The sequence below is a fragment of the Harpia harpyja genome, chromosome 12, assembly GCF_026419915.1.
Source record: "Harpia harpyja isolate bHarHar1 chromosome 12, bHarHar1 primary haplotype, whole genome shotgun sequence".
Taxonomy (NCBI): Eukaryota; Metazoa; Chordata; class Aves; order Accipitriformes; family Accipitridae; genus Harpia; species Harpia harpyja.
The window spans coordinates 18,483,695-18,510,717 of NC_068951.1; the positions used below are offsets into that span (position 1 = coordinate 18,483,695).

A 27,023-nucleotide genomic window follows, 5' to 3' on the forward strand; every position below is an offset into this window, starting at 1 on the left:
GGGGACTTCCGCTCCCGGTCGGGGGACCCGCGGGGCCGGGTTCCCTCCTCGTCACGTGACCGGCAGCACGTGCGAGGACAAACAGTCTCGGGGGCGGGAGGGGCCACTCGCCCGCGGGGTTCCCCCGCCCCCGGCTGCGCGCTGTCCGGGAGGGGGGAGCGGGGGGGAAGACACGCTCACGTGGCGAGGGCGCCGCTCTCCCATTGGCCAGCAGGCGCTGCGACGGCACTCCAGAGGAGGGGCGCGCGGGCGGAAACATCCATTCTGTGGCTGGGGGCGGGGAGACCCTCCGCACTAGCCTACCGCCCCCGCCAATCCTCCCCCGCGGCCTGGGGGCCTTGGTCCGTCCCGCCGCGCCGGGGGCGGGGCAGCGCCTCGCAGGCGCTCCCTGCCCCAGGGCCCGTCCCGCCTCCAGCGCCCGGCTGAGGAGAGCCGCGGACCCCCCCGGCCGGCTCCGGCCTGTTCTGACACAGCCCCGGCCTTGCCCAGCGCGGGTAGGAGCTTCCCGCTGAGGGGACGGGCGTGAGGGAGGCCCGGAGGCCCGTTCCACCGAGGCCGTCACGGGAACGTAGGTACCGGCGGCTCGTCCGGCGGGCTCCTTCATCGGGCCTGGCAGGACGAATCGGGAACAAGAGCGACCCCGAAATAATTTTCAGTTTAGGCTGGCTGGCAGTCGCTTCTGCCGCTGAGGATTTTTTGCTTGCAAAGACGGCGATAAAAATAGCCCTGGCCGCCGAGCAGAGCGTGTTTACGGGGGGGACATAAAACACGGTTCTGGCAGTAGCACAAAGATAGCAAGTGTCACGACCGCACTGCAACAAACCCTACTTTTTTAATATTTCTAACTGCTTCTTGCCAAAAATACCGCAGGGAAGTAGTTATTCCATCAGTGGCTTTAGGACACATTGTAAAAATCAGAGGCTCAGGCTTGCGCTCTCAAGGGAGAGACTTCTCTCTCAGCTGCTTGTTTTGAGTAAATTAAGTCTCTGGGATGAGGATTACTGTAAAAGTCAAGGTGTTCTGGCTGCATGAGGTGTTCTCAGTGTACAGCAAGTTAGGCAATAGAGGAACCCTGCAGCAAACTGCAATGCAACTTTCTAATTTCCTGTTAAAAACACAGGCACAACATTTACAAAAGCCGAAGAACAGATTTTGCAGATCCCGGTATAAGCACACTACATGTTCAACCTCAAGAGACAAACAAACTGGCATGGCTCTTCAAGATTGTAAAATGGAATTTCTGTATACCAGTCCTGATGTAAGCATAAAGAATAAATAAGAGGCGAGAAAACATTAGCTGGAGAAATCCAACTGAAAGTTAGCAGATCGTACTTTCTCCTACAGAAGCAGTATGGTTTCTAGGACAACACCGGAATTATTACCATCCTAAGGTTATGGAGTAAATAGCATGATCTTTTTAGTCTAGACAATATAGCCTTAAATACCAGCTTATGAAAACTCAGGTTACTACAGGAGTCTTTCCAAAGAATTACATGAGAATAGCCTAAAAGAAAGGATTAAGAGCAAGTTTTTAACTTCTGCAGTCCTTAAAAGAGTCTTTCCCTCCATTCCTCCCCCAAAATACCTCACCCTTTGCTGGTGATGCCTTGGATTTCATCCAAAAGCCCTTTGCCAACAATGCAAAACAGTTCTCAGCCCTACAAAAGGCAACTTCGTAATGATGAGCGACTTTCTTGCAGAGTCTTTACAAACCTGGGAGCGATGAGGGGTCAGTGTTTTATTACCACGACAATGTCAAGTATTTGACCAGTCATGCATGTTCCTGAAGCACAAGAAATACAAGGTTATAAGCAGCAGTCTGACTCCCACCTTATCATGTCTTACTTCTCGCATTTTAATTTGTGCTGTGCCAGAGTCTCTTACACTTCAACATACAGACATATACGCACACTTCTTGCAGGCTTGTAGAACTGCAGGGATATTTTGATGTTTTGTTTCTTCTAGCCAAGGAAATTAGCAAACAATTATGTTAACTCTCCTATTACCAAGGTTACAATATCATTATACTAGAATTGTATCTTACAATGAAAGTGTTTTTATTTTAAAATCAAGCTAATAAGAAAATGAGACTGCCATCCAGACAAATCTGGAAGAAGTTGTTTTTGCATGTGTTAAAAACAAGAGCACTGTGAATATGGACATTCTACTTATCTAGTTAAAAAAATCAGAAATAAGGAATTAAATACCATTTTTTCTAATTAACTTCTGAAAGAACTCAGTTCTCAATACAGTCAAGATAACAGCCCTATAACCAGATGAGGGGGGGAAAAAAAAGTATTCTTAAAACAGAATTAGTTCATGAAACTGAAGCGTCCTGCTGAGGAGGCTAAAAATGAATTGATTTGGCAACCTTTCTAAAAAATTAAGGTTAAATGCAGATCCATATTGCATCTTCCGGAGCTGAAATGTGAGCTAAGTTATAAGTTATCCTTCCCTCCACAGCACAAGAGGCTGACTACTTTCCAACATTCTGTTTCTTCTCCCCAACAGGCTTCTTTCAAGGCTTTAACTTGTTTTTGAGTTTATGGGCTGAATAGTTTCACTAGTATAAAGGTATACAAACTGCTCACATACAAAAACCTCCAAGTCTTTTATTAATGTTTTCAGGATTTATGTGGTACATACAATTAACATTACACCAGCTACAAGAAGTCCTCTGTTGCAAGAGGTACTTCAAAACAAGTATCCCAGAGCACCAACGTAGACACGTACACACACACGCACACAGACACTACAAAAATCACTTTGAAATTATTTCCCCCCACCCCCTTTTTTCCTTTTTTTAACTTGAGAGCTAGGACTTCTGAGCCATTGGAGATTCTGGATGTGGCAGATCTCCTAGTGCAGCGGCACTGATTTAAGAAGGCTACTTCAGACACTGGAAGGTCAGAAGAACAAGAACCGAATGGGGTAACTGAAAGCAGTGTCATTCTCAATGCTTTGAAGCATGGCTGCTGTCTGGGTTGATACCTGTATGTCAGCCTCCTGGTGTCCCCTGCATTACAGGTGTATATACACCTTCTGTACATTTACCCCTAAGCTGCAGAACACGAGGAGAGCACTGTCCGCCGCACATTGCATCACTAGTTCCTATTAGTAGGCACTGACACATCAGGAGGGTTAAACAAATGGGACTGGAAAGACTTTAAAAAGGGATGAGCCTGAGAGAAACCTTTGTTCATTATGACAGATCAGTGACAATCCCTTCAGGTCACCAGGCTTCAAATGTCCATCTGTTGCCATCTGTTCCCTAAACTCATCCTTTTTATTCAGATGCTCTGCTTAAAAATAAACCCAAACTACAAAAAGGTTCAACTCCATTCTGTACACATTCTCCATTTCCAGAGTCATTATTCGGGCTTTAGACCTTCTCCTTTCGCTTTAATTTGGACACTTTCTTGACAGTTCCATTCTTGTTTAGAAGCTTCAAAACCCGATCTTTGTGATCCAAGACCTTTAGCATGGAGTCTCGAGCCTCATTGATTTGATCCATCACAAGTTTACACCTCTGCATATTCCCCTGAAATGAAACACTGTCGTCATTAACAGCAGACTGTCCAGTCTAAGTAACCACTGTACCTTTTCCTAACACCACTTGTAACTGATGACATGGGAAACACAGGAAGTGTACCTATGCCATATTTTTTAAGCCAGCTTTAGCTCTTACTAACTGCAGTAGGATATTTTGTAATTAAGGGTAAGGCAGTTTTGCTGGCCTGAGAGGCCACAGGAACCTACCTGTATCAGTTCATTGATTCGATGCAAGTCATCATCGGTCGCTGCCTTTTTCTTAGGAATGAGTCCCTCCTGCAGGGCAGTCAGTCTCTCGTACACGTCATGCTCCAGGTTTGTCTAAAAGACATTAGCACTTCATGAGAAGGTTCACCGCTAGGCCAGAAAACATTCGCCCACATTAAGAAAGCTACACAGAGAAGACGATAATCTGTTCCCCTCTCAGCTGCTCATGTTAGTAATTCAGAAGATGGAGCCTCTGATGTAGAGTGTGGCACTATCATTCTTACTAACATCCTATTTACAGAATTGCTCCACTGCTGAACAAACATGGATCCTAACCAGAACTCTTTCCCCTATTTCTCACAATACTATTCCAGGAATGCAGAGGTTTTGGGGAGTTTGGTGCTAGAATGCAGAGCACCTACCTCACCCCCAACCTGAAACAGAAGCATCCAGGAATGTGGATCAGTGCTGCCTCCTCAGATCAGCCGCACCATCCCAAACAGACGCTTCTTCAGACCTGTGCATCAGCAGGAGGGAGTTGCCAATTTTGATCATCTGTACAAAATACATCAGCTCTTATGTCTGGATCAAAATCAACACTCTTAAGTTTCCAAGCCACTTATGCCACATTCCTGAGAAAGGGGAAAGCACATCCCACTCCCTTTGGGCACTACACACCAGCTCCTTTATGGTAGCCCAATGTCAGATGACCACGTACTGAGTTTGTAAAAACATCCTCCTGTCTTACACAACTCTGTGTTCCCCCACGTCGTAGGAAGCTAGCAAGCCCCATGCACCTACCAGCTGTAGTAGCTGTGCCGCACAGAGATGGACCTTCCACCCTTGTGCACGACAGGATACACCCTTCTGATTGGCGATCTCCTGTAGCATAGCCTTCTTCTCTTCTGTCACCAGGAAATACAAAGATATGTTATTCAAATTTCAGGAGTTCCCCAGGCCTCTTCTCAAACAAAAACATTAAGCCAAATCCTGCTCTCCATACATCCTAATAAATGACAATGAGCAATGTTTTGATTCATCTGCCCATCTGCCATCATTCTGCTACCCATCTGCCATGTATCTGACCACTGCTCTTGCTTATTAACAGGTTATCTGTATTTCCAGAAAAATTGTATTACATCCCATTTTTCCCCATTTAAAGAATGTAGTGCTCAGTGTTTCAAACACCCTGCATGAAAAAGTAAAATGTCCATCCTCTACCACTGAAATACATATCTACTCCCTCCTTGATGTATTTACACAGTTGTGAAAACCCAATCTGCTTAAAAATTTTAAGATATTAGCTAAAAAAGCCTAAAAAACAGTATCTGATCTCTATTTTCCTCATATTAGAAAAAAACCCCAACGCTTCTTTAAAAGCCCATTTGGTAGTTGACAAGACTAGTTATGCTAAATCTGGAATGGTTTTGATTAAACTGGCAAGTTTGTTAGGTAGTAAGAAAATTACAAAACTAAACCGTAGCCTATCACCATAGCATGTCACTTTAAGGACTCCTTTCTTTAGTAAGTTTCCATCACTGTACATAAACAGATTTCTCAACCATATGATTTTTTTCTTTTACAAAATTATAGCTAATTTTGTGTAGTGTCCTTGCCTTCTTCCCTCCTTTATCTTGAAAGCAGAAGAGATTTAGGCAACATCTAGCTAATGAAAGACATTAGCTCGCTTGATCAACCCTTGTTTCCCAAATTGCAATCAAAACCTTTTTGTGGGATTGCTTGTCAACACCAGCTAGCTAAGAATGCTCCTAAGTCACTCTTAATAGGTACGCTGAAGCAGTTCACCCTGGATGAATCAAACCGTCAAACTACAAGAAGCAGACTGACCTTTTACCCGAACATCACTGTATCTCTGAAAGTGGTGGTAAGCAGCTTTCCAAGGATTGCGATAATGACGCAGCAATGTGATAGGCGGCCTTGGACGCACAGGGACGTATCTTACACCTTCCTCATCTAGAAAAGGAGCCAGGGAGAACTGTATTATCATCATTAAGTAGGTGAAAGCAGGAGATCAGCATGACAAAACACCAGCAGATGATCCGTAAGCACTACCTCATACAAAATAATGCTCTATGTTGAGAAAGGTCATTTTCCTTGAACATCACTATACACACAGCACTGAGGAACAGATACTTGGATTCTGTATCATTTGTATTTAGGATGCGGGAGAATGGCAAGAGCACCTTCTCTGAGAAACAAACGGAAAAGAAAATACAGATGCTTTCTTATGAAAAAAGACATTAGAGATGACATTACCTATATACTCCTTTGGAGGAGACTTTCGCTTCTCTGCCTTCACCAGCAAACTTTTGGCAGTGGATTTCTCATCATCAGTGCTGTTTGTTTCCATCATGTCCCCTTCCTCTGTGGAGATGACATGCTGCTGCTTACGGGGTTTCTTCCTCGGGGAGGCACCAGGTGGCAAATCACTTGGAGGCATTGAAAGGTTGTTGGCCAGCAATGCCAAAGACGGAGACACAGTACTTGTTGCCAAAGGAGGGACTGCTGAGAGGAAGGGAAGAGGAAAAGAACCCAAACCATCAGCAGTGTAAAGGTAACAGGCTAACATTATTTGAACACTACCTCTGACAGTACCTGTTTCAGCGCATTGTGAGGAGCATGAAGTGTATGAGCACTTCAGCTCCATCTGTGTAGAAGGCCAGATATTAAGCCAGCAGCAATTGCTAGGATAAGCCTATACGCTAAGATCTTTAGTGTCTCATATACAAAAGCATAAGCAATGAGAGCAGAGACAATTGTCCCTCAGTTCCTTCATATTTGAAGCTTATGTTAGTTTAATGCTACAAAAAGGAATCCATGCTAACTTCTGTCTTGTGTTACTGTAAAAGACGTATCTTTGTATGTACGCCAGCCTGGATCGATCAATAGCAAGCAAGTCCCTTTCCTCTTAAAAGTAGTCTCATACGCAATCAAATCAGGTTTGCAGTACTCTCCTTGCAAGAGTCTACTTGTACTGCCAAGTCAACAGCACCATATCAGTAGGTTACTGCACCAATCAACACACCTCTGAAGTTGGGCAGTAGAGCAGCAGGTAGCTTGAAGAAACACTCCTTGACATTCGGAGGAAAAAGCTCAATCGGCTGTGACTAAGGCCACAGCAAAAAATTTCTGGGATAGGATCTCTTGACAATTTGGCATATCCACAACTGCCAGTAAGAGACAAAAGAACCCTGAAGAACTTAATGCTATCTGCCTGTGCTCCAGAGACATCTGTAGCAAGCAGCTTCTTCCATCACAGGACAACATACAGCTTTAAGAAGAGTGATAAAACCAACAACTAAAACAGAACTCTGATACTCACGAATGTGGGATGCATTCCTATCGTTTCGCCGCTGTGTAGTGCTCAACCTGACATCTATAAGGATCTGAATTTTACTGATTGAGCCATCCGATAGCAACTAAGGCCAAGCTGGGTAAGTAAGGCAATATAATGCATGCTTTAAAAAGTTTTAGAGAAAAATATCCACGAATTGCAGGAGGGCCCTATGAAGTCCTACTCTGGTCACTAGTTTTTCACATACAAGAAAGGCCAGTGGACCCGAACAGTAGGATTTGTGAGAAAACCGAAATTAACTGAACTGATCCGTAATATATTGGTACTGCTGCTGAGCATGTGCGTTTTGAGCAAGAAATTCACACACACCCTTTAGAGTTGGATCATTTGAACGTGAACAAAGCAGTCACAATAACAAGTGATTTCATGGGAGATTAGGGAGAAGGCAAAGAAGAACTTCACGAGTAACAAGGCATATGGGAGCCCTCTGACTGGTGCTCTGTGCTACCAAGAAAGAGATGCAATTTCATTTTCAAGATGGACATGTTGAAATCCTTCTAATTTCTCCACTGTCTCAACAAAAAAAGAAGCAATCTGATAATTAACAACCACCTACCAGATACTGGTCGCATTATGTCCATAGGCTCCACTTCCTCTTTGATTTTTATCTCCGGTACTGCAGGACCCAGCACTGCTGACAGGGCACCACTCATGGTTGATGGAGGAGCGGGTGCTGCCACAATTGTGGTAGAAGTTGGCGGACCAGCCGGGACAGCTCCTGGAACGGACAGCGCTGCTGTAGGCTGCGAAGTGGGACTGGCTGCTGCGATGATTGTTGGAATGGCAGAGGGGGGCTGCTGGGAGGTAGGGGGGACCGCAATGGTGGGCTGCTCGCTGCCTTGATTAGACACTGCCTCCATAGACACAGTGACTGGAGTGGCCATGGACACATGAATTTCAGGTTTGGGCTTGGCACTGTAACGTAAAAAAAGCAAAACAAATTGAAGTTAACTGCATCTCAGTCATGACCACCCAGCACAAAGTGAATGAGCCAAGCTGGATTCACACTATCCAGTTTTTCCTGCACCCGCAAGTAACACCTGGCTCCACAATGTGTTTAACAACAGGAGAAGGTGTCATCTCAGTTACAGTTCCGCCTCCACTCCCTTTCTAATCTTTTGTATTTATTATAGATGCTATTTTCTTCCACTCACTGTAACAAGCAAATCTCATGACTAATTCCAGGTAACTTCAGAATACTCGTAAAAGGATCAAGACAGTTTCACAACGCAGACAAGAGGAACTGTTACCCAGAGCTGTACTGCTCCCCATCCTCTGTTTGCAAGAGCTCCCACTGTGGCCCATAGTTAAAAACCACTAAACTGTAAAGCCACTGAACAAAACTGAAGCAGGGTAGAAGCTCCATTTACCTTTCTTCAGCATTAATTCCCAAATAGTACAGAAAAAAGTTTCAAGGCCTATCCTTTACAACAGCAGACGGTTTTTTGTTTGTTTCTATGAAAGCTCATAACTACACCTTTTAAAAGGCTACTGCCTCAGCTTCACAGCAGCAGAACTACTCAAATCTGTTCGAAGTCATCACACTGACAAATTCAAAATAGATTTCAGTTTCCCAAAAGAAAGGAAATGCTCCAATAGCCAAAGAATACAAATCAAACAAATATATTAGAACTATTATGATGCAGTTGGTTGTTTCCTACAGTCTCACCCAGCAGGCCTCGGTGATCCAGATGTGCTTCGCATAGTACTCTCGACACGTGTGCTAGCTACTTCAGGTGGCTGAGGTGGAATTAAGCTTTTCCGGACTGCCAGCCTGTAAGAGACAGACAGATCTAAGATTCCCACTTCCCTGATGCAAACACGAATACCACTGAGAGCAAAGGAATCGACCCTCTCTTGCCCAAACCAGGATAGGAGTTACGGCTGTATCATTGCTGTATCATTGTCTTCAGTATAACTGACTTACTACAGAGTGAGTCTCGTTTCACTTTTCAAATTAGATGTTATGTTTTATTTTCTTTAAAGATAAAAGATTAGTTGCTCTGGCCTAGTCTCACCCCCATTTAGGGCTTCTCCAAGAATGCCAGCTTTACTTTCATCCTGCCAGGCAGAGCATCTTACTGAGACTGCCAGGCTCTAACAGTGGACAAAGGGAGGTCTGGCTATGCCACTGTCCTCCACTGCTATTGCAAGACTGAGCAAATCATCTGGAACTAAACAGTGCTCAGATAGGCGTCTGCTTCGTTTACTTGGACTAGACTGTGTCAAATCCTGACTCCAGAACCTCAAGCCCTGGATGCAGATGTTAGGCAGCACAGGGCTGAATACAGAAAAGTATTTTAGAGACTATTCAGTCTCCTGTGGGGCTGGAAGTCAAATTGTTGTCCAAAATAATCAACCTCTCAAATAGAAACATTCTTTAGTGATCTACCTCTGCTTCTTTCATTTGTTTCAGTTTTACAGCCTGCAGCTTCTCTGCCTTAAAAAACAAAGGCTTCCACCCCCCCAAAAAAAAAAAAAAAGGCAATTTTAGTCTCATAGGACACATCAGTTCCAAATATTTTCAGTTGTTAGTCAGGAGGAAATGCATTGTTAATTCTAAAGCTGTCTCTTGCCTCTTTATTCAGGCATTTAAAATTAGACAGACAACATAAAATATTTTAAGAGTTTAAGTTACTCCCTCCCTTTTTCCTAATCAGATTTCACAGCAGGGTACTAATCCTATCCTTTCTACTCATCCACATATTCTTCCAAGAAAAGCACTGAAGACAAAGCACGGAACTCTAATTTTAGTAGATTATGAACTCTTTGTTTTTATTACACTAAGCAAGAAAGTCTCAAATCTACTTGCCCTCAAAAGGTCACTATCAAGAGCTAGAAGACAAACTGTCCTTCTTCTCATTTTATTACTGACAGTAAGAGGAAACTATATCCTACCCTGGGGGAGGAAAAGAAGTGCGTTTCACAGATCAGCAGGTTACTCACAACGACTGCTGGCTGAATAATCTTCTAGAACTTTTCTTATCTCCACTGAAATGATTCCATTTAGCTGGGCTAGACTGCACAGAAGTGTCATTCACATGTCATCTTCAATTCTACTCACCCATCTGTGGTTGGTTTCTTCCGGAGGATGCTTGGGCGCGGGGAAGAGCCCTGGGCTGGTGCACTGGCACTCTGGCTATGGGTTTGCACAACTGTAGTTGCTGCAGAAGCCGTGTTGAATGTGTTGCTAATAGGATTGGCTACAATGGTGGCTCCATCTGCCAAGACTACTGCTGGGAGGGATGGACATTGACACAGCAGAGAGAAGAACGGATACAGAGAGGAAAAAGCAGCAGTTACTTAAGGAAATTTGATGACAAAGCAGGTGTTTGCAGACCACCTGTTGTCCATGCTCCCTCAGTCTTTAACTGCAGTGCTTTCAGACTATTTTGTAAGCAATACCTTTGCTACAAGCAAGCTGATCACTGAACCTTCTGCAGGGAAGATGGAAACTACCTCCTGCCTAACAACTGCTGCTAGGGAAATAATCTTTTCCAGAAGAAATGGAAAACGCAGATATCGCTAGGGAGATCACCAACACAACTGGGTCAACAGAATAACACTGCTGGTAGAGTCTACGTGGCAATACATGCCACTTGTAAGTAAGCACCATCAGCTGTGTTTATGTTCTGACCTTCTGCCAAAGCCTGTTTGGCCAACTAACTGATGCAGAGCATTTAGACAGTCAGGAAGTCACCACGCAATCAGTATGTCTGCCAGCTTTGCAATAGCATATTCTCTCAGTTGCCATATCCCATTTCTTCAGTAAGTTGTTGGGGTTTCATCAGACCAGTCATTTTTAATGAAAGATGGTTTCTATCACAGTTCAAGATCAGGTTACCCACTGCTGAAGGTATCTGGCCGTATTTTAATTGCCACTGTGATCTAATGCATAGCTGGAACAGTTCGGAGAACACCATTTACTTGTAAATGACTTTTCCCACAAGGCCTTACTGAAGAGAATTGTTTAAGCTCAGGCACTACCAGTCTTTTCCACTGAAGTAACTCACTCAAGGCTACCCACACACTTCACTCGGTACGCTTAAAACAAACAAACAAACAAACAAACAAACAAACAAACAACCAAACCAACCCACAAAAAACCCCCACCCCAAAACAAATTAAGAAACAGGTAAAAAATATTTGCTGGGACAATATGTGTATGAATGTATTTAGTGTCCACTACTGGTCCACAGAGACTATAACAAGATCATTAGTCAAGGAAAAAATAAAAAAGCGAAATTTGTAGGACAGAAGTTCAGTTGCTCTGAACTGACGCATGGACTTTGCTGGTTGCTCTTACCCGAAGTCTTGGTGTCGGCTTGTGGCTGCTGAGCACTGATTGGTGCTGGCTGCAGTCCCTGCGTGCCAATTGGTGTGGTGGGGTGGAGTCCTTGCGTCCCAATTGGTGCTGGCTGAATGCCCTGGGCACTGATTGGCGCTGGCTGGATCCCCTGTGCGCTGATGGGTGCTGGCTGGATGCCCTGGATGTGACGGGCGTGAGACGCATCTACAGTCATCAGCTGCATGGGGTTGAGGTGGACAGTGGAGGCCACTCCGACGCCAGTCTGAGCCGTGATGGCCGAGTTGGGCGCCTGGGCTGAAACTGGGGGCAGCAACACAGGTACCTTGTCACACCTAGCCAGTGGGTTGCCTCAGTTTCCCCTAGCACCTCTCACATAAATACTTCTTCCAAAGACTATTTGCTTTGAAAAATTAATTTGCTAGCCTGCTTGTTGCAGTAGTAAATTTGAGTGGAGAGGCCAGATTGTCTGCCAGAAGAATTAAACATTACTCTTTATTTCCATTCCATTTTCTATTTCAAATTGCAACAAGAGAGAAATGATCAAGTTTCTCTCTACTTTTAGTTAGACTCAAATTAAATTTCTGTACCCAGCTTCTAGCCTCAGAAAGCTATGCACTATTTTTGCTCACTATCTTATTTTACAATGCTTGTTAAGTACCAACACTTGGCATTTTCTTGCTTAAAGAAAAAAAAACAACCACCCAGAAGCCTAAGCCATTTCTTTTCAAAAGAGTTTATCATTATATCAATTAAAAAACTCCAAACCTTTGACTGTACAAAAGCAAGCAGAGAAAGCAGAGACTCAGGTGTAAGTACCTTAAACCAGGGCTTACTTCCTTATCCCCCTTCCCCAGCCACTTAATAATAATAAAAGTCTTCCTTAGCACAAGTGGACAAACTGTTCTGAAATTGAGTACAATCTTATCTGTCTCAGAACAGGGCTTGCAATTATCAGCTGGATCCCACAGCTCAAACAAACACAAAATCTTTTTGCGGCAGAACAATGTTTCCAATGAGGCACCTGTTCTAGGAAGTTCAATTAATTTCTTTGTATTTACAGCTCTAAGCAACTATGATTTCATCTTTCCAGATCCACTATCTGGTGTATTACACTTCTCCCAGGCAGCATTTAACAATACTGTTAGACTACCTGCAGTTCCTGGATCTCCGGATTTCCAGTCTTTACAGAACAGTACCACGATTTCTGCAGCCATACACAGAATGCAAGTGCGAACTTGCCAACAATGGACTTGCTTGCTAACAGTGGAGAGCCCTCTCATTGCAGAACAAGCTGTTTTTGTCATTGTCACAGGATTTCGATCAAGTTCTTGTGCTGACAAGACACTCTAAAACAGCCATCAAAAACCTGAAATCCATCACCAGGTCCCTGAAAATGGCTTCTGTATAAAGTATGGCACATTAATTCTTAGTGGAATACCTTATGCGAAACACTCTTGTTGCAGAACTTTCTACCCAACAAAATCCTTTTGGGAGACTATATGAAAACACAACCAGCATTTGGAAAGCCAAACCCAACATTCTTCCTCAAAATTCTACATCAACTGTCCTTATCTCAATGATCTTTTAAAAAAATCTCCTTTGTACTTTTTTCTAAGCCCTCACCTGGCTGTGCTCAGCACAGGTGCATGTCCCTCCTGATACCTTGAATCCGCTGCTTTGAGTTGTCACCAGTTACTGCCATAATTAGTACCTTCAACTGATCCTTCAACTCAATTTAACAAGCAAAATGTCTCTGTCAATGAGCTCCTGCTGAAGAACCTACATCTGCTTTTTTAAAATTAGCATGAGCCTACCATCGCCCCAATATGCTACCAGAACTGGAACTCCTGACAGTCTGCGATCATATTCTGTCAGGGGCCCTGTAACACTCCTCAACTGCAGCTGCCAACACCAAGTATCACCACTCACCTGCACATTCTCCTTTAAAACCTTCAGCCAAAGTGCAGGAAGGTACAAAAGAAGCTCACCTGTCCCTTTTGTGAGCCATTTAATCATCCTGAAGCCCACCTCAAATCATCACATGACTTATAGTCAAGACTTGCAACTTCTCACTGGGTTTTCAATGACAGAAAGAACAGGCCCCAGTAGCTCATCAATTCCCTGTGCATACTTTCCCATTCAGCAAATAGGCTTTGCTACCTCCAAGTCCTTCCCAATTCTCTCCATACTGCTCAAGGGTAACATGCTGCCAGCAGACACAGATGTTCCATGAAAATCCAAGTCATGCATATTCCTATGCTTTGGATTGTGGAAATTATCACTTTATAGAGAACAGTCCTAAACCACTCAGTAAGGTGAAAGTGCTCCAAATTTTGTCACAGCATGATGTAAGTTTGGGTTGACTATGTGGGCTCATATTACACATTTTTTGACTGTCTGCAAATTACTGCAACAGTTCAAACACGTTAATTGCTCCATTCTTTTAAATAGAACACTAATGCAAAAGTGTGCAATGGAGCTTATTTTTTCCATTTTTGGTTCAGGTTTCTCTCTCAAACTGTACACTTGTGGAAAGAGATTAAAAGGGGCTCATCAGAACACCAGGGAATGAAGATGCATCAAAGAGCTGGTTTGGTTTGGAGGAGTTGAACTGTTTTGATTTGTAGAATCAAAACCTTTTACTTAGAGAGGCAAACCCTTGGATATCGAATGTGAAACTCCTGAGAAGACTGTTATTAGCTGGATTTAGTGGGCCTCTGAAGTACTTCAGTACCCCTTGCCCGTGAATTTTCACCTCAGCCAACGACTCAAAGACTTTTTGCAACAAATTGTCAGAATCAAGCATAAAAGCCTCTTAGCTTCTCCCATCACTAAAGCTCATACATAAGCTTTAAACAACTGAACAAAATGTCAAAGTCAGCTTGCCCCAAAGCTAGTGTTACCTGGATATTGGCGAATTGTGGACACTGAGCTGGTGATGGGGGTATAGGTGTGCGCAGTCAAAGGATAGGCAGAAGGCGGGTATGTTGGTAAGAAATACTGGAACTGGACAGGCACCGACTGCCTAAAGGCATCAAAGAAAGCAAGTATCACACACACCATTTCAACAGTTCATCTTCAACCCCTGCCTTTGGGCCGCTCCCTGAGTTTTGTAATCTCATCCGTCATAAGCTATCAAGTATCTCAACTATCATGATTAATTCAAAACTACCAAATTCCCCCCACCCCAGCTTTTTAAAACATATTATTTCCAGCATATCGGAACCTAGAAAAGCAGCAAGGCACTCAAAACATACTCACACACACTCTCATTCACAGAGCTGTTATTTCCCCACCTGTTGTCATTTCTGGTTTCCATTGCTACTGGGTTTGGAGACGCCCGGTGACTAGAAAGGGGTATGAGATTACTCCTCTCTGCTGTGTAATCAGACTGGATCCGGGGAGAAGTATGCGTGATTTGCTGAGGAACCACTTTAGCTGCACAAAGACAAACATGTAATCATTTGACAGTCAAAGGAAAAGTTGGTAAACACTGCAAAGGCAAGATTAATTCTCCTGGCAAAAACCCCAGTACTACTCCCTTCCCCCTCAAGCCAAAAAATCCACCCCATTCCCACATGATTTCCTATCCACAGTGATGATACGTTTCCTCCATAGGCAGAAAGAGCAAGGGAAACAATGCATTTTTTCATCAATTTATACCAGAATAGATGGATATTATAAATGCATATATAAATTATACTTGCTAACAGAGTAAGTTACTCCAGTGCTCAAATGAAGTTGTTGGGTTTTTGGTTTTTTTTTAGGATCAGCCCAATCCTTCCTGCTGTCAAGAACTTATTTATCCAAATTTTCAAAGCAGAACTTGGCAGAGATTGAGGGAAACAAGATCAAGGCAGGCAAGTATACATAGAGGCCAAGAAAAGAAAGAAAACACCTACAAAAGCTTTACAGGAAACACTGATGTATGGAGATATAACTTCACTCCTTGGGTATTTATGGTAGGGAAAGATATTACAAGATTTCAAAAGAACAAGGAGGTGGTCAGCAGGAAAACAGAGATGAAAAAAGGAAACTTACGCAGTTCTGTAGGAAACATCTCAGGCAGATTCTACATCCAGGCAAATACAGTTCCCACCTTTAGACCTTAGTGTTTTACCTCCAAATTAACATACTAATCAAACTCAACTAGGCTACACCTAACGCCTCAAGAAGCACAGGAAGGAACTTTAAAAAAAAAAAAAAAAATCAACCATGAAAGCCATATTCTATCACCAAGCAGTTACAACTTCTAGTATATACAATGCAGGTTCTGAAATGCCAAAAGGCCCAAGTTGGTCTGAAAATTCCACTGAGTAATTTAATGAGCCATTTTATTACTTACTCCTCCTAGAACATCTATTTCTCCCTGGTATTAAAACAGTTATGCCACAGCAGACCTGTTAATTGGTTTCTCCCAGCTGGAACTGATTTTCTTCCCCTCCTTAATTTGCTAATGTGCACAAACACTGCTAGCATAAACAGAAAAATCGAAGCATCAGTTGCACGCTCTTCTTAGAACTGAAATCACTCACCAACTGGGATGTTTGAGGTCGTGACAGCTGTAGCATGGGAAGAATGGGAGGGCATTGTCATGGTGACAATGGTGCTTGTAGGCGCTTGTGTGTGAGACACAGAACCTAAAGAAAAAAAAAAACACATACAAGATCTTTCTACGAAGCCCTACCTATATCCAAATAAAGAAGGCAAAAACCCCAACCCAGACAACCTCCCTGAAAAACCCAGTAATTTCTCTCCTGAAGTCTGCTCATGCACTTCTAAATGCAGTCTTTACCATAAATAAAGAATTCCTCAAAAGTAATCAGGTCCCATCTTCAAGGAGGAAAAACAACAACAAGCAACAACAAAACCCACACCCCACAGCTCTCCCACAATAGCATTAGGAATACTCACCAGCTGTGGTTGCTGAAGCAATGGTATTTGTTGCCAAAATAGGTGCCACTGTTGCTGCTGCCACTGGAGTACCAGTACTGAAAATGGTTTTCTATGAAAAGAAAAGAAAACCTTCAAGTTAAAAGACTAGTACATTTAAAATATATACTTAGTATGGAATAATGTTGTACTGACCGTAAAGAACATGAATTTCTAACCTAATACTAACTCTTTTCCCAAATTTAATCTTAGACTTCAAGATATAAAAAAAAAGAGACATCTAGAAGAAGCATGAGGGGTTTTTTTTAATTCTTACAGTTTACCTGAGCCATGGTGTGGAGCTGCGGCTTCTGTGTTCCTATAGCTGGGTGAGATGGTAGTGTAATCCGAGTAGCTGTATCCCTCGGCTGTGCAGGCCGCTGGATACTAATAGCTGCGGAAGGCGGGTGCTGCTGGATAGACAGGGTGGGTCGACTGGAGAGAAAGAAAAATAATCATGAACATAACCATGTGGATACTAAATATGAAAGACAAAATTCAGGAACACCCATCAGGCCTTGGTCTCCTCCTCTGCAAAAGCAACACTGCTCTCAAGTACATGGTAAAGCAGCGTTAAGAAATTTGAACTACAATGTTCTGTCCTCATCTGCCCTACGTACCCAACTAGGAGTGCAGACTTATCAGTAACTCATATCAGTTTGTAAAAGAAGCCTTCTGTCAGGGATGCTTTTCAACATTCATGGGTCATTTTTCACTGCGTCTTCATAAAAAAAGATGGGCTGAATTAGCCATAAGTTCCTGCAATAGAAACTCTGCTTTTGTGGAAGCAGGACTTCAAAACTGATTCATTAAGGTCCTTCATACTCAGAACACAGAGCAATAGTTCACGTTTATAGTAATCTTTATTCACAGAACTGAAAGCATTTGCACGATGCAAGCATTACTATTTTTCTATTATAGCATCCCACATCTAGAGGATTATCAGCTCTGGATGATTAACACATATGTTTTCCCTTCCTGCAGCCTCTGTAAAGTCAGAGCACTGTAGATTTCAAAGCGTCTTTACCTGAGGGTTGGCTCTGTAGCATGTGCTGCTGTTGTAGTTATAACAGGGGACTGAGCTCTTGTGGCTGAGACAGTTGCCACCACAGCAGGAGGAATAGTGCTTGAAGTTGTCACAGGAGGACGAGACTATAAAAAGGAGTCAAAAAAAGAGACACATTCAGAAAAGAAATTCTGCTGTTTAGAGAATAACTAGGAATTACTTGGCTAAAACTGCTTTTCCTACATCTTATCACTAAGTTTTGGCATTCTAAGACATTTCCAGCCTTTCTGAATTGATCTGCAAGCTCCTAAGGAGATCTGTCCTGGTTTTCAAAGCATGTACACCATAGCAATTGGTAACCAACAAAGTTAACCCTTTGAAGGTCTTCAGGAAAAAAACCAAAGGTCAGTTCCCTTCAGAACTAAAAGAAACCCTGATCCAAGTATATACAGGAAGTGAAAGGTGATTACATTGGGATCCTAACTGAAAGCACAAACTAAAGTTGTTTAACCCTTTGTCCTAACATTGAACACTAGTACTAACATAGGGAGGTATCGACAATCTTCCCCTTATATGTGTGCATAAGCCGAGATATACAGAAGCACATTAAAATGAGATCTTTTTAAATTCTACATCAATACGTATATTTAAGAATAAATCAACACGAGCAGATCGCACCAGACTTTTCAGACCTTAAAACCCGAGTATATCTGAACTAAATCCTCTTCCCAGCTTCTAAGCAGTTTGGAGACAGTTAAAAACCCAATTTCTGGCACCAAGTCTACGAAGGAAGTAAAACCACAGGACTAATGCAACTATTTCACTACTAGCTATTAAAAACTGGTACCCAAGAAACAGAACTGGAAGAGAGCTGACAGTAGCCTCGGCCCAGTAAATACACAATTACAGGTTATATGTTACACGTAAGTGCCAGAAAGAATTTGGAGCTGGCGGTCAGTGTTCTGCAGAGCTGCCTTGCTGCTACCTGCCTGGATTGGCTGATGAATGATGTGCTGAACTGCTGGCTGAGCTGTAGCTGCATTTGGCAACTGTGAAGCTGGTCTCAGGACTGTAGTTACTTTAGAACTGGACATCACTGCAGCAGCCGCTGCACCTGGGAAACAAAGCAGGTCTGTTAAAATACCGTGCACCCAAATGGCTCCATTATGACCACAGAGGCAGACTCTGACATTAGCTGGTATGTATTTCAGTTTTAATGTATTTCATGCGTATGTCAGTTCAGGTGACATTGGTTTAAAAGTAAGGCTTGCAACAAATAATACATAAGGTACAAAAGTATGTGGGGAAGGGTAGGTATTATTTTAAATGAATTGGCTTTATTGATACTTCTCATTCCCCTATTATTATAGGGGATCCAATGATCTAATCTTCTATTCCAAGCTACGAAAGTCAGTAGAAATAATTCAGTTTGATTACTGGGCTAATGTGTAAATAAGTCACCTGATACCAACAATAACCTCACTGCACCTGATGAAGTTTGGAAGAAAAATACACATGCAATGGAAGAAAACCCAAAACAAACAAAAAAAACCCCCCAAACAAATCAACCCTTTTGAACCTGCAATTTGATTAATTTGTCTACTGTTTGCTGTCTCCTGATCATAAGAAATCACTGTAGAAGGCAAGTAGCCTTGAAATCATTTGATGGACTAGACTGCATAGCTTCTGTAGATGTCCCTAATTGAAATTATTACCTCAAAAGTTAACATTCAAGCTGAAAGAAAACAAGCAGGAAGAAAAAAGAAAACATGCACTAACTGACAATACAAAGTTTGTGGCAGCTGTCCCACAAGAATCAAGTGAACAACACTACCTTTTACTTCCGCTACAAATAAAGCTGCACAGTCTCCCACCTACTCTAGTAAAAGATTAGGTTTTGCTCATGTCAATTTATTTTTGAGTGACCAAATAACATCGAATATGAGAGGAAATAAAAATATAAATGGTACTTCAAATTCAGATCAGTTTAAAGTTGAACTAGAAACCTAACCCATAAGCTTTTGAAAGTAAAACTGCAGTCAGAAATCAGACTGTACTGAGCACAGGGCTTCTTTTAAGGGGCTGATCTCCTGTTTTGTAAGCCGTAGCAACCAAAATCCTGAGAGGCAAGAGCCTGTAGTTATGACCAGAATTTAACTCAAGGATAAACGCAAATGCACACAATAGGATATGTTAGCATGCACAAAAATGCACAAGTGACCCTGTGACAGGTGGGTACAAGAATATGCCTCACAACTACCCAGGTGCCACTGTCATAGGCGAGTGACACTTGCTACCAAGAATGTACATGAGATTTTGTAGGACAGGTCAGTCTATACCAGTGTATATTTTTTCTTGAAAGAGTTTACTGTTTTAACAGCATAGAACTATAATAACAGACATGCTGGTATCTGCCAGCATTTTAAACAGTCACACAGTCCTGCCCTAAATGGCTGAAAGCAACATAAAAAGGCCAGCAGTCACCTATTTATGCTAGCAGTTTTAACAGCTGAAGTTTTAGCTGCGTTAGCAGTGAGGAGAATTTTAGAGGTGAAGGCTAGATGCACCTCCCCGAGAGGCTGTGAACTGAAGGCAGGGATAGCACAGCTAGATCTTTTACCTCGGGGTAGGTGAGAAGCTCCAATGTGTAGCGGAGGCCCAGGAGCACTACTTCTGATGATAGACATCTGCACATTGGTAGCCATGATGTGATGCAAGTTACTAGGATGCCCCTGCAGAGTTAAAGAAATAGCAAAACCCAAAATAAATTTATGAGCTGTGTCAACAAGAATTAATGGCCACACCATATCTAAGTCCCAAAGACAGAAAAGAGATTTTGTAGAAATATTTGGTGTACAAAGGTTGCGTGCATTACAAGTTGAGTGGAGAAAGAGGCAGATGTTTCTACAGGATGAAGTTACAGAGCCTGATGACATTGTGTGTGGAAGATGTAAACATTTATCTATTTCACTGATCTATTTTTCTGGTTGCTACATGGGTGACAGTCAGCCAGCAGTCACCCACTTATCAGCCAGAGATGGCCCTTCTGCCATGAGTGACCTTTAAGGCATAGATTCATACCACCTCTCCAGTAAAGTTGAGAGAACGGTGGGAACTTGGCAAATGCTGCAACAAATTAATTCTATTTTCTTATAATTCTGGACTTCCCAGGGATATTAATAAAGATAAAAATCCACTGAAACTGCTGCACATCCTTAGCCAGCCTAACTCAAATCCACCTAAAGGCACTTTACATCAAAACCCTGAGACTTCACAGTGTACTGGGTCTGGCTGAGATGGAGTTAATTCTCCCCATAGCAGCCCTCGTAGCGCTGTGCTCTGTATTGGTAGCTAGAAAGGTGTTGTTAACACAACAGTGTTTTGGATACTGCTGAGCAGTGCTTGCACAGCGTCAAGGCTGTCTCTCCAACATTTCCCACCCCCGCCCCCACCGGCAGACTGGGGCTGGGCAAGATCTTGGAGGGGACATAGCCAGGATAGCTGACCCAAACTGACCAAACTGATATTCCATATCATATGATGTGAGCTCAGCTATAAAAGCTAAGTAAAGGTAGATGGAAGGGAAGGCATTCATTATTTTATGTTTGTATTCTGGAGCAACCACTACAAGTACTGAAGCCCTGCTTCCCAGTAAGTGGCCAGATATCGCCTGCCGATGGGAAGCAGAGAATAAAATAATTTGTTTTCCTTTGCTTTTGCTTTATTCAGCTGCCCTTATCTTGACCCACGAGCCTTTTGTTATATTTTCTCTCCCATGTCCAGTTGAGGAGGGGGAGTGATAGACCAGCTTTGGTGGGCACCTGGCACCCAGTCAGGGTCAACATACCACAGTGTTCTGGTAAACTAGTTTCAAATCACAAGGACTGGATCTGCAGTCAAAGTTGGGGGGGGGGGGGGGGGGGCGGAATCTAAAGCATTATCTACACCTGCCCCGCTCAAATTTTGTCACTAGTGGTTTAATAAGAATACACTGCAAAACCATGAACTGTTCACCTGTCTCTTCTGATCTGCTCCCAGGAGAGCTAAAGAACAGTGCAGTGATGAATCCCAGCAGTTTGTCTACACTAGAAATTCTCCAAGTGATACTGAAACAGCAGGAGCTGTTAAGGAAAGACTCAGCTGCACAGCAGCTTTTGGATATGGTTCTGCTATCACAGCCTCACTGTGCTACGTCAGTTGGATGATTACAACAAATCAGCAGCTTTCTAAAGAGCTAGTGATAACTGAGTCTGACGTTTAATGCTCCAAGCAGAACTGATCCAACAACCAGTGGCCACTGAATGCGGAAGCCTGCTCTCTCTACCTTCCCTCCTGCTGCAAGAACCCACCTCAGTTGTACCAACATTAGTATTGATGTGACCACGCAGTGAGATGGAACAGAAAAACAACAAACCAAAAAACCAAACCTGTTGCCCACTGATTGTTGCCACAGGAATTGTTGGAGCCTGTGGTATGTTGCTTTCCATGGTCACAGTAACTTGCCCAGGAACCTTTGTGGGAGCAGAGAGAGTAGAGGGCGGAGCAGGAGCAATGGGCCGGCTGGGCATGGTAGGCTTCAAGGGAGGCTGCAAGAAATACAAAGACAGAAACGTCGGCTACTTCAAATGAGAGCTCAATGTTGAAGCAGATATCATTTCTGGGGGTCAAAGCCTGGAGAGAAAGTCAGCTTTGCACAAGTATAAGTACAGTTAAGCATTTGGAGAGGAAGGATATTGGTCATTTAGAGCTATTCCATTTTCATTTGGGACAAAGAAAGGGTATCTTTTGTACTGGAAACATGCAGCTTCTAACATACAGCACGAGTCACAAATGGAATCTGTTAGGACTACAGTATTCCCCTACAGACACTGGGCATTAACAGTTAATTTGATATTCTCATCCACTCCTGCAGAGAAAAGATTTCAGAAACTGATTGCAATTACCCTTCTCTTAAGAGATAAACAAAAACCACGCCCCTCAAAAATAATGCTGTGATACTATGAAGTCCTCAACGTATCATATAGAACACCTAAACCCAGGAGGCAATGTGCAGTCAGTAGAAGCACACAAGGAAAGCTTAAAAAACAAAAGCAGGGAAGTTTTCAGTGTAATTTATTTTTGCTCAACACTCTAACTTGTAATATAGATTGTATTTTTTTCCCTACGAATTGTGAACCTCCTCATTACCTTCATAAGCCCGTCTGAAAAGGAAAGTGGCACAGCTGGAGTCAAATGTGCTGGTGGTGCTGTCACTGTCACTGGGGCACCAGACTGGACAGGGTGGTGCTGCGTCAACATCTGAACCTGTGGATATGGCCGAACCACCACTGGTTCCTGCTTTTCTTCTCGAGGTTGTACAGAGCCACCAGGGCCGATGTGCTCTCTAGGAGCAACTTCTGAGTCACGACTAGATTCATCACTCACTAGCGAAAAAAAGAAAAAGGGAACTCTGAGGAAAAAGGTAAAAAAGGTTAACAAGTTCACATTGGTAACCCACCAGGTCAGAGATGTGATGTCAGGAACAGTCTAAATAAAAGAAATGCACCCTTACAATTAAACATATTCCAATGCTGAAAACCCTAGGAACTCTGGCACTCCTTCTGCTGGTTCCCCTCAGAACTGATGGGCCTTGTAATGTTGGGCAACTCGGGGTCATCTCTGAGAAGTCCATGTAAACACCTTCTTCAAACAAAGATTGACTAATTTTTCTTTCAAGTAAAAAATACATAAGTACCTAAGTAACTGCTGTAAAGTGCCACATCAAACAGGTAGTATTAAAAAGTCTTTGTTTAACGCATTATGTATCTGAATATCAGGCTGAAAAACAAGTATAAACCCTCCTGAAAGTGAAGCTGCTCCCCCTCAGTCACCTCTGGTAGCCTGCCGAAAACCTGTAATCCTGGCAGAGACGGCAGTAACTAGAATCAGGGCTCCCAGCCCATTTTCAGCTACGTGAAACGCTCCCATATTCACTCATCACTTCTTCTGCTAAAAATATGCAGAAGATGAGCTGAGGGGCACGGGCAGCCGAGCAAGCACACTTAAAAGGAGCAAAGGAACAACTCTGCCCTGACGTCGCTTTTCAGAGTCAGCAACTAAATTGATTTGCACGTTGTTCTCCCCGTTCGCGACCGAGGCAGCTTTCAGGCTGGCTGCCGCGGGGCCGCCCGCTCCTCCCGCCCAGCGCCCGGTGCGACCCCGTCCCTGCACACCGCCTGGGACCGCCGGAGAAGCCGGCGGGGGGACGGGACGGGACGCGACGCCGGGATCTCTCCCTGCCCCTGGAGCCGGCAGCTGCCCGCGGGCTGCGGCCGCCGGCGGAGGCCGGGGCAGGGCGCGTCCCCTGCGGGGCCCGGAGCCCGCTTACCTGGGGTGGCGGGGGCGATGAGCCCGGCGGAGCCGCTGGTGGGGATGGGCGGCGGCGCTGGTCCCAGGCCGGCGGGCGGTGCGCCCGAGCGGGGGAACTGCTGCGAGCTCATGTCCACCTGCGGGCACCGCCGACCGTTACGTTGCGTCACAGCGCGTCACGATACCGGCCACCTCTCCCCCCGCCCCGCGGGCGAGGGGGCGGTGATGACGGCCTCGGCAGGCACCGCCCCCCGCTCCCGCCCCGCTCATTGGGAGCGGCGGTAGCGGCACTGCCAACCCTGCGCCAATAAGGCGCGCCCCCGCCACGCCAGCCAATCCAGCGCAGGCCTCCGCAGCCAGTGAGGAGTGACCGTACTAATGATCTCCCGAGGCAACGAGCCAATAGCGGGGAGGACGGCGTTGGCCAATGAGGGCTGGTCGTGCCGCCCGGGCCGGGCCGGGCCCGCCCCGCCGTGAGGGGCCGCAGGGCCCGGATGTTCCCGGGAGCGCGGCGGAGCCCGGGGCCTGCCCTGCCCGCACCGAGCGTGGCCCGCAGCGCCCGGCCCTCCCCACCCCTGCTCTCCTCTGCTCGGCCCTACCCTGCTCCCGGCCCTTCCCGCCCCGGTCCTGCCGCCACGCAGGGCCCCGCCCCTCTCCTCTCTCCTCGCTGCCGCCGCCTCAACAGCTCGCCCCGCTCTGCAGCGCAGCCGCCAGGCGCGGGCTCCCACCGCTCCTACCGCCCCGCCGCCGCGCACTGAAGCAACGGCCGCCGCCGGCCCCCGCCCGCAGCCTTTCCCCGGAGCCGCCCTCGGCCCCCGGAGCGAGGCGGTACCGGGCTCGCTGCCCGCGCCGTTACCTGTTCCCGGGGCGCCCCGCGGGAGCCGTCGCTGAGGCGCCGCCACCGCCGAGAACCGAGCTCCGCTTCCGCCGCCGCAGCTGCCCACGGCGGATTGGCCCCGGTCGGCCCCACCCACCCCGGCGCTCCCCCGCCCCATTGGCTGCGGCAGCTCTCCCTGCAGGGCCGCTGGGAGATGTAGTCCGCGCGCGCTCTCCGGCGGGCGAAGATCGCGCGAGAAACGCGGTGGCTAGCCTCGGCGCGCTATTGGCCCTGAGCCATAGGGTATCCTGGGAACGGTGGAGTGGGCGGAGCCAGGCCACGCCCCCCGCCCCGCCGGCGGCAGCTGCAGGCGCAGCACCGGGCACCCGCCCCCACCCCCCCCAAGTTCTTCGCTGCCCGCTCCTCCTGCCAGACAAACCCCGTCCTGCCTGCTTTCTGCTGGCCCCCGCTGCCCGCACCCCCAGCCGGTGCGGCAGGCGGGGCTGCCCGGCCGCCCCTGCCCGGCCCTGCCCGCGCCCCGCAGGCCTGGGCTCCTTTCGCCCTCCTGCGTCTCATCTCTGCCGCTTCTCACCTCAGAGCGGCGCAGGCCTGAGCCGGCCCTTCACACGGGGCATCGCGCCCCACCAGCTCCAAGGTACAGCAGATACCATACGGAAACGCTTCTGCCGACACATCTCGGTGAGAGGTTTGCTTCTCGCTGCTTGTTTCTAAACTTAAGTATGCAAGGAAGCACCTTTAAGTCAGGAAGAGGCTTCCCAGGGTGCGAAGCACCGAGGAAAAGCTGAGCAGGTCATAACCACCGGCCTGACGCGGGGCTGGCCGCGCAGGAGACAAAAGTTGTGCTGCTGTGCGCCTGCTGTGTTCAGGGAAAGGGGCCTTTGTAAATAAACAGATTGCATCAGTGCATACCTGACTCCAACATCCCTGTTGTCTCTGGCATAAATATTTGCTGCTCACTGGGACAGAGGGGAAAAAACAAAAATAACCGCAAACCTTGGTGACAATGCACATTGCAACCCCGACACGTCACCAGTCCAGGGCTGTCTCATGTTTGATTACACACACTTCAGAATACCGCTGTTTTCCATGATGTTGTTCTCATTTAGGTCCTTATGTCTTGAGGCTCTGAGATGAAGTCAGATAGACAACTGTCGTTTTCAGAGTTTTAGTAATATTTTAAAATGAAACCAGAAAGAAAACCTCGAAATTACAGAATCACGTTTGAGTAACCCCCAATTTCTCCTTGAAAACCCTTCAGGTGTGTGTTGCGAACACCCCTGCAAACAGCTGTTGAGGAAGCTTTGGGCATGAACAGTGGTTAGGTTCGCTTCGGACGGATACCGCTCTTCAGGACGACCATCGATCAGGACTTGAGACCTGTACTGTGCCTTGACTCTTGGGACACTGCCCTTACCCTTGTTATCCCAGCAGGGATGGCAGTAACTAGAATCAGGGCTTTGCCTGGCTGGACTCCCAGCTTTATTCTGGCTCAACACCTCCGGAATGAGATGAGCAGTTCTGCTCCCGCATTCCCATGGCTCAAAAAGATCACAGTAATGCTACAAAACGTTCAGAGGATGTGGCAAGAATAACTGGACACTGAGCACATGAAGAATGGCTAAATGGAGTTGGCATCTTTGGGCTGGAAAAGGGGCAGTTCAGAGGGAGTTCTGATGGAGAGCTGTAAAAAGTATAGAGAAGATGAATAAAGAACAACTGTTTTTATCTGTCATATACTGCTTTCAATTTCCCCTCATATCTACACTGTAAACAAACGAGCGAGTGGAAGAAGCTGGTCTTTGCACAGTGCAACTAAGTTGTGGAACTCCTTTCAAGAGGATAGGCTGCCAACTAGACCAATTAACGAAAGAAACATTGATTCCACCTTTGCCTCTAGCATTACCTACTTCTTAAACTGAGACTGCACAAACGTTCTGGAGAAATCATTGCTCTCTGTTTGCCCTGATCTCACGGTCTTACCTACATGCCCCCATGGCTTTGCTAGGGACCTACTCTTGGACCACACTGGCCCGTAGCGACCCAGCGTGGCTGGTCTCACGTTTTAAGATGTGGCACGCCCCCCCACCGCTGGCATGCGGTTGACAGTGTGCCGATACGTGCGGGGGTGTGCGATAAGGAAGAACCCTGCCACAAGGCCGCTGAAGGCAGTGGGATTTCAGCGAAGCAGCGCTCGAACCCAGACCACTTCCCCCCATCCCGCACGGCGCAGGGAGCGGCTGCCGGCCGGGCCGCGGTCGTTACCTCGGGGACGGGGCTCTCCACCGACTGCACCACGGCAGGCTGGCACTACTTTCCCCAGGGCCCCCGCTCGCAGGTCGGACCAAACGCGGCTTCTTCGCGGCCACCGGCTCCGGCGAGCGCGGCTGAAGAACCGCGGCGGCTCCGGCCAGGCCCCGCTCGCCGCCGGCCTCGGGCGGTGACAGGCGGCTCGCCC

General features: G+C 45.9%; 1 protein-coding gene and 1 long non-coding RNA gene across 9 annotated transcripts; one reads left to right on the plus strand and one right to left on the minus strand.

The window, feature by feature from the left end:
• Positions 1 to 386: 386 nt before the first annotated feature.
• Positions 387 to 4,791, plus strand: LOC128149127 (uncharacterized). Its single transcript, XR_008237542.1, has 2 exons — positions 387 to 568; positions 4,134 to 4,791. It is a non-coding gene; the product is annotated as an uncharacterized LOC128149127 (long non-coding RNA).
• On the minus strand, positions 2,593 to 27,011 carry SAP130 (Sin3A associated protein 130). Of its 8 annotated transcripts, none has more exons than XM_052803962.1 (21): positions 26,831 to 27,011; positions 23,750 to 23,867; positions 22,570 to 22,805; positions 21,810 to 21,968; positions 20,003 to 20,114; positions 18,372 to 18,496; positions 17,404 to 17,528; positions 16,661 to 16,811; positions 16,359 to 16,449; positions 15,980 to 16,084; positions 14,741 to 14,882; positions 14,348 to 14,469; positions 11,442 to 11,744; positions 10,200 to 10,368; positions 8,805 to 8,909; positions 7,692 to 8,050; positions 6,037 to 6,282; positions 5,608 to 5,733; positions 4,561 to 4,664; positions 3,760 to 3,873; positions 2,593 to 3,541 (listed from the first exon to the last, which is right to left on the minus strand). In XM_052803962.1, the coding sequence occupies exons 2-21, from the start codon at positions 23,859 to 23,861 to the stop codon at positions 3,383 to 3,385; spliced, it is 3,165 nt and encodes a 1,054-aa protein (XP_052659922.1). In that variant the 5' UTR covers positions 23,862 to 23,867; positions 26,831 to 27,011; the 3' UTR covers positions 2,593 to 3,382. The 8 variants fall into 8 exon arrangements, 7 of the variants coding, with proteins under 7 accessions (XP_052659922.1, XP_052659920.1, XP_052659921.1 ...); XM_052803960.1 differs by having other exon boundaries at positions 6,037 to 6,285; XM_052803961.1 differs by having other exon boundaries at positions 10,200 to 10,371.
• Between the last annotated feature and the right edge of the window lie 12 nt (positions 27,012 to 27,023).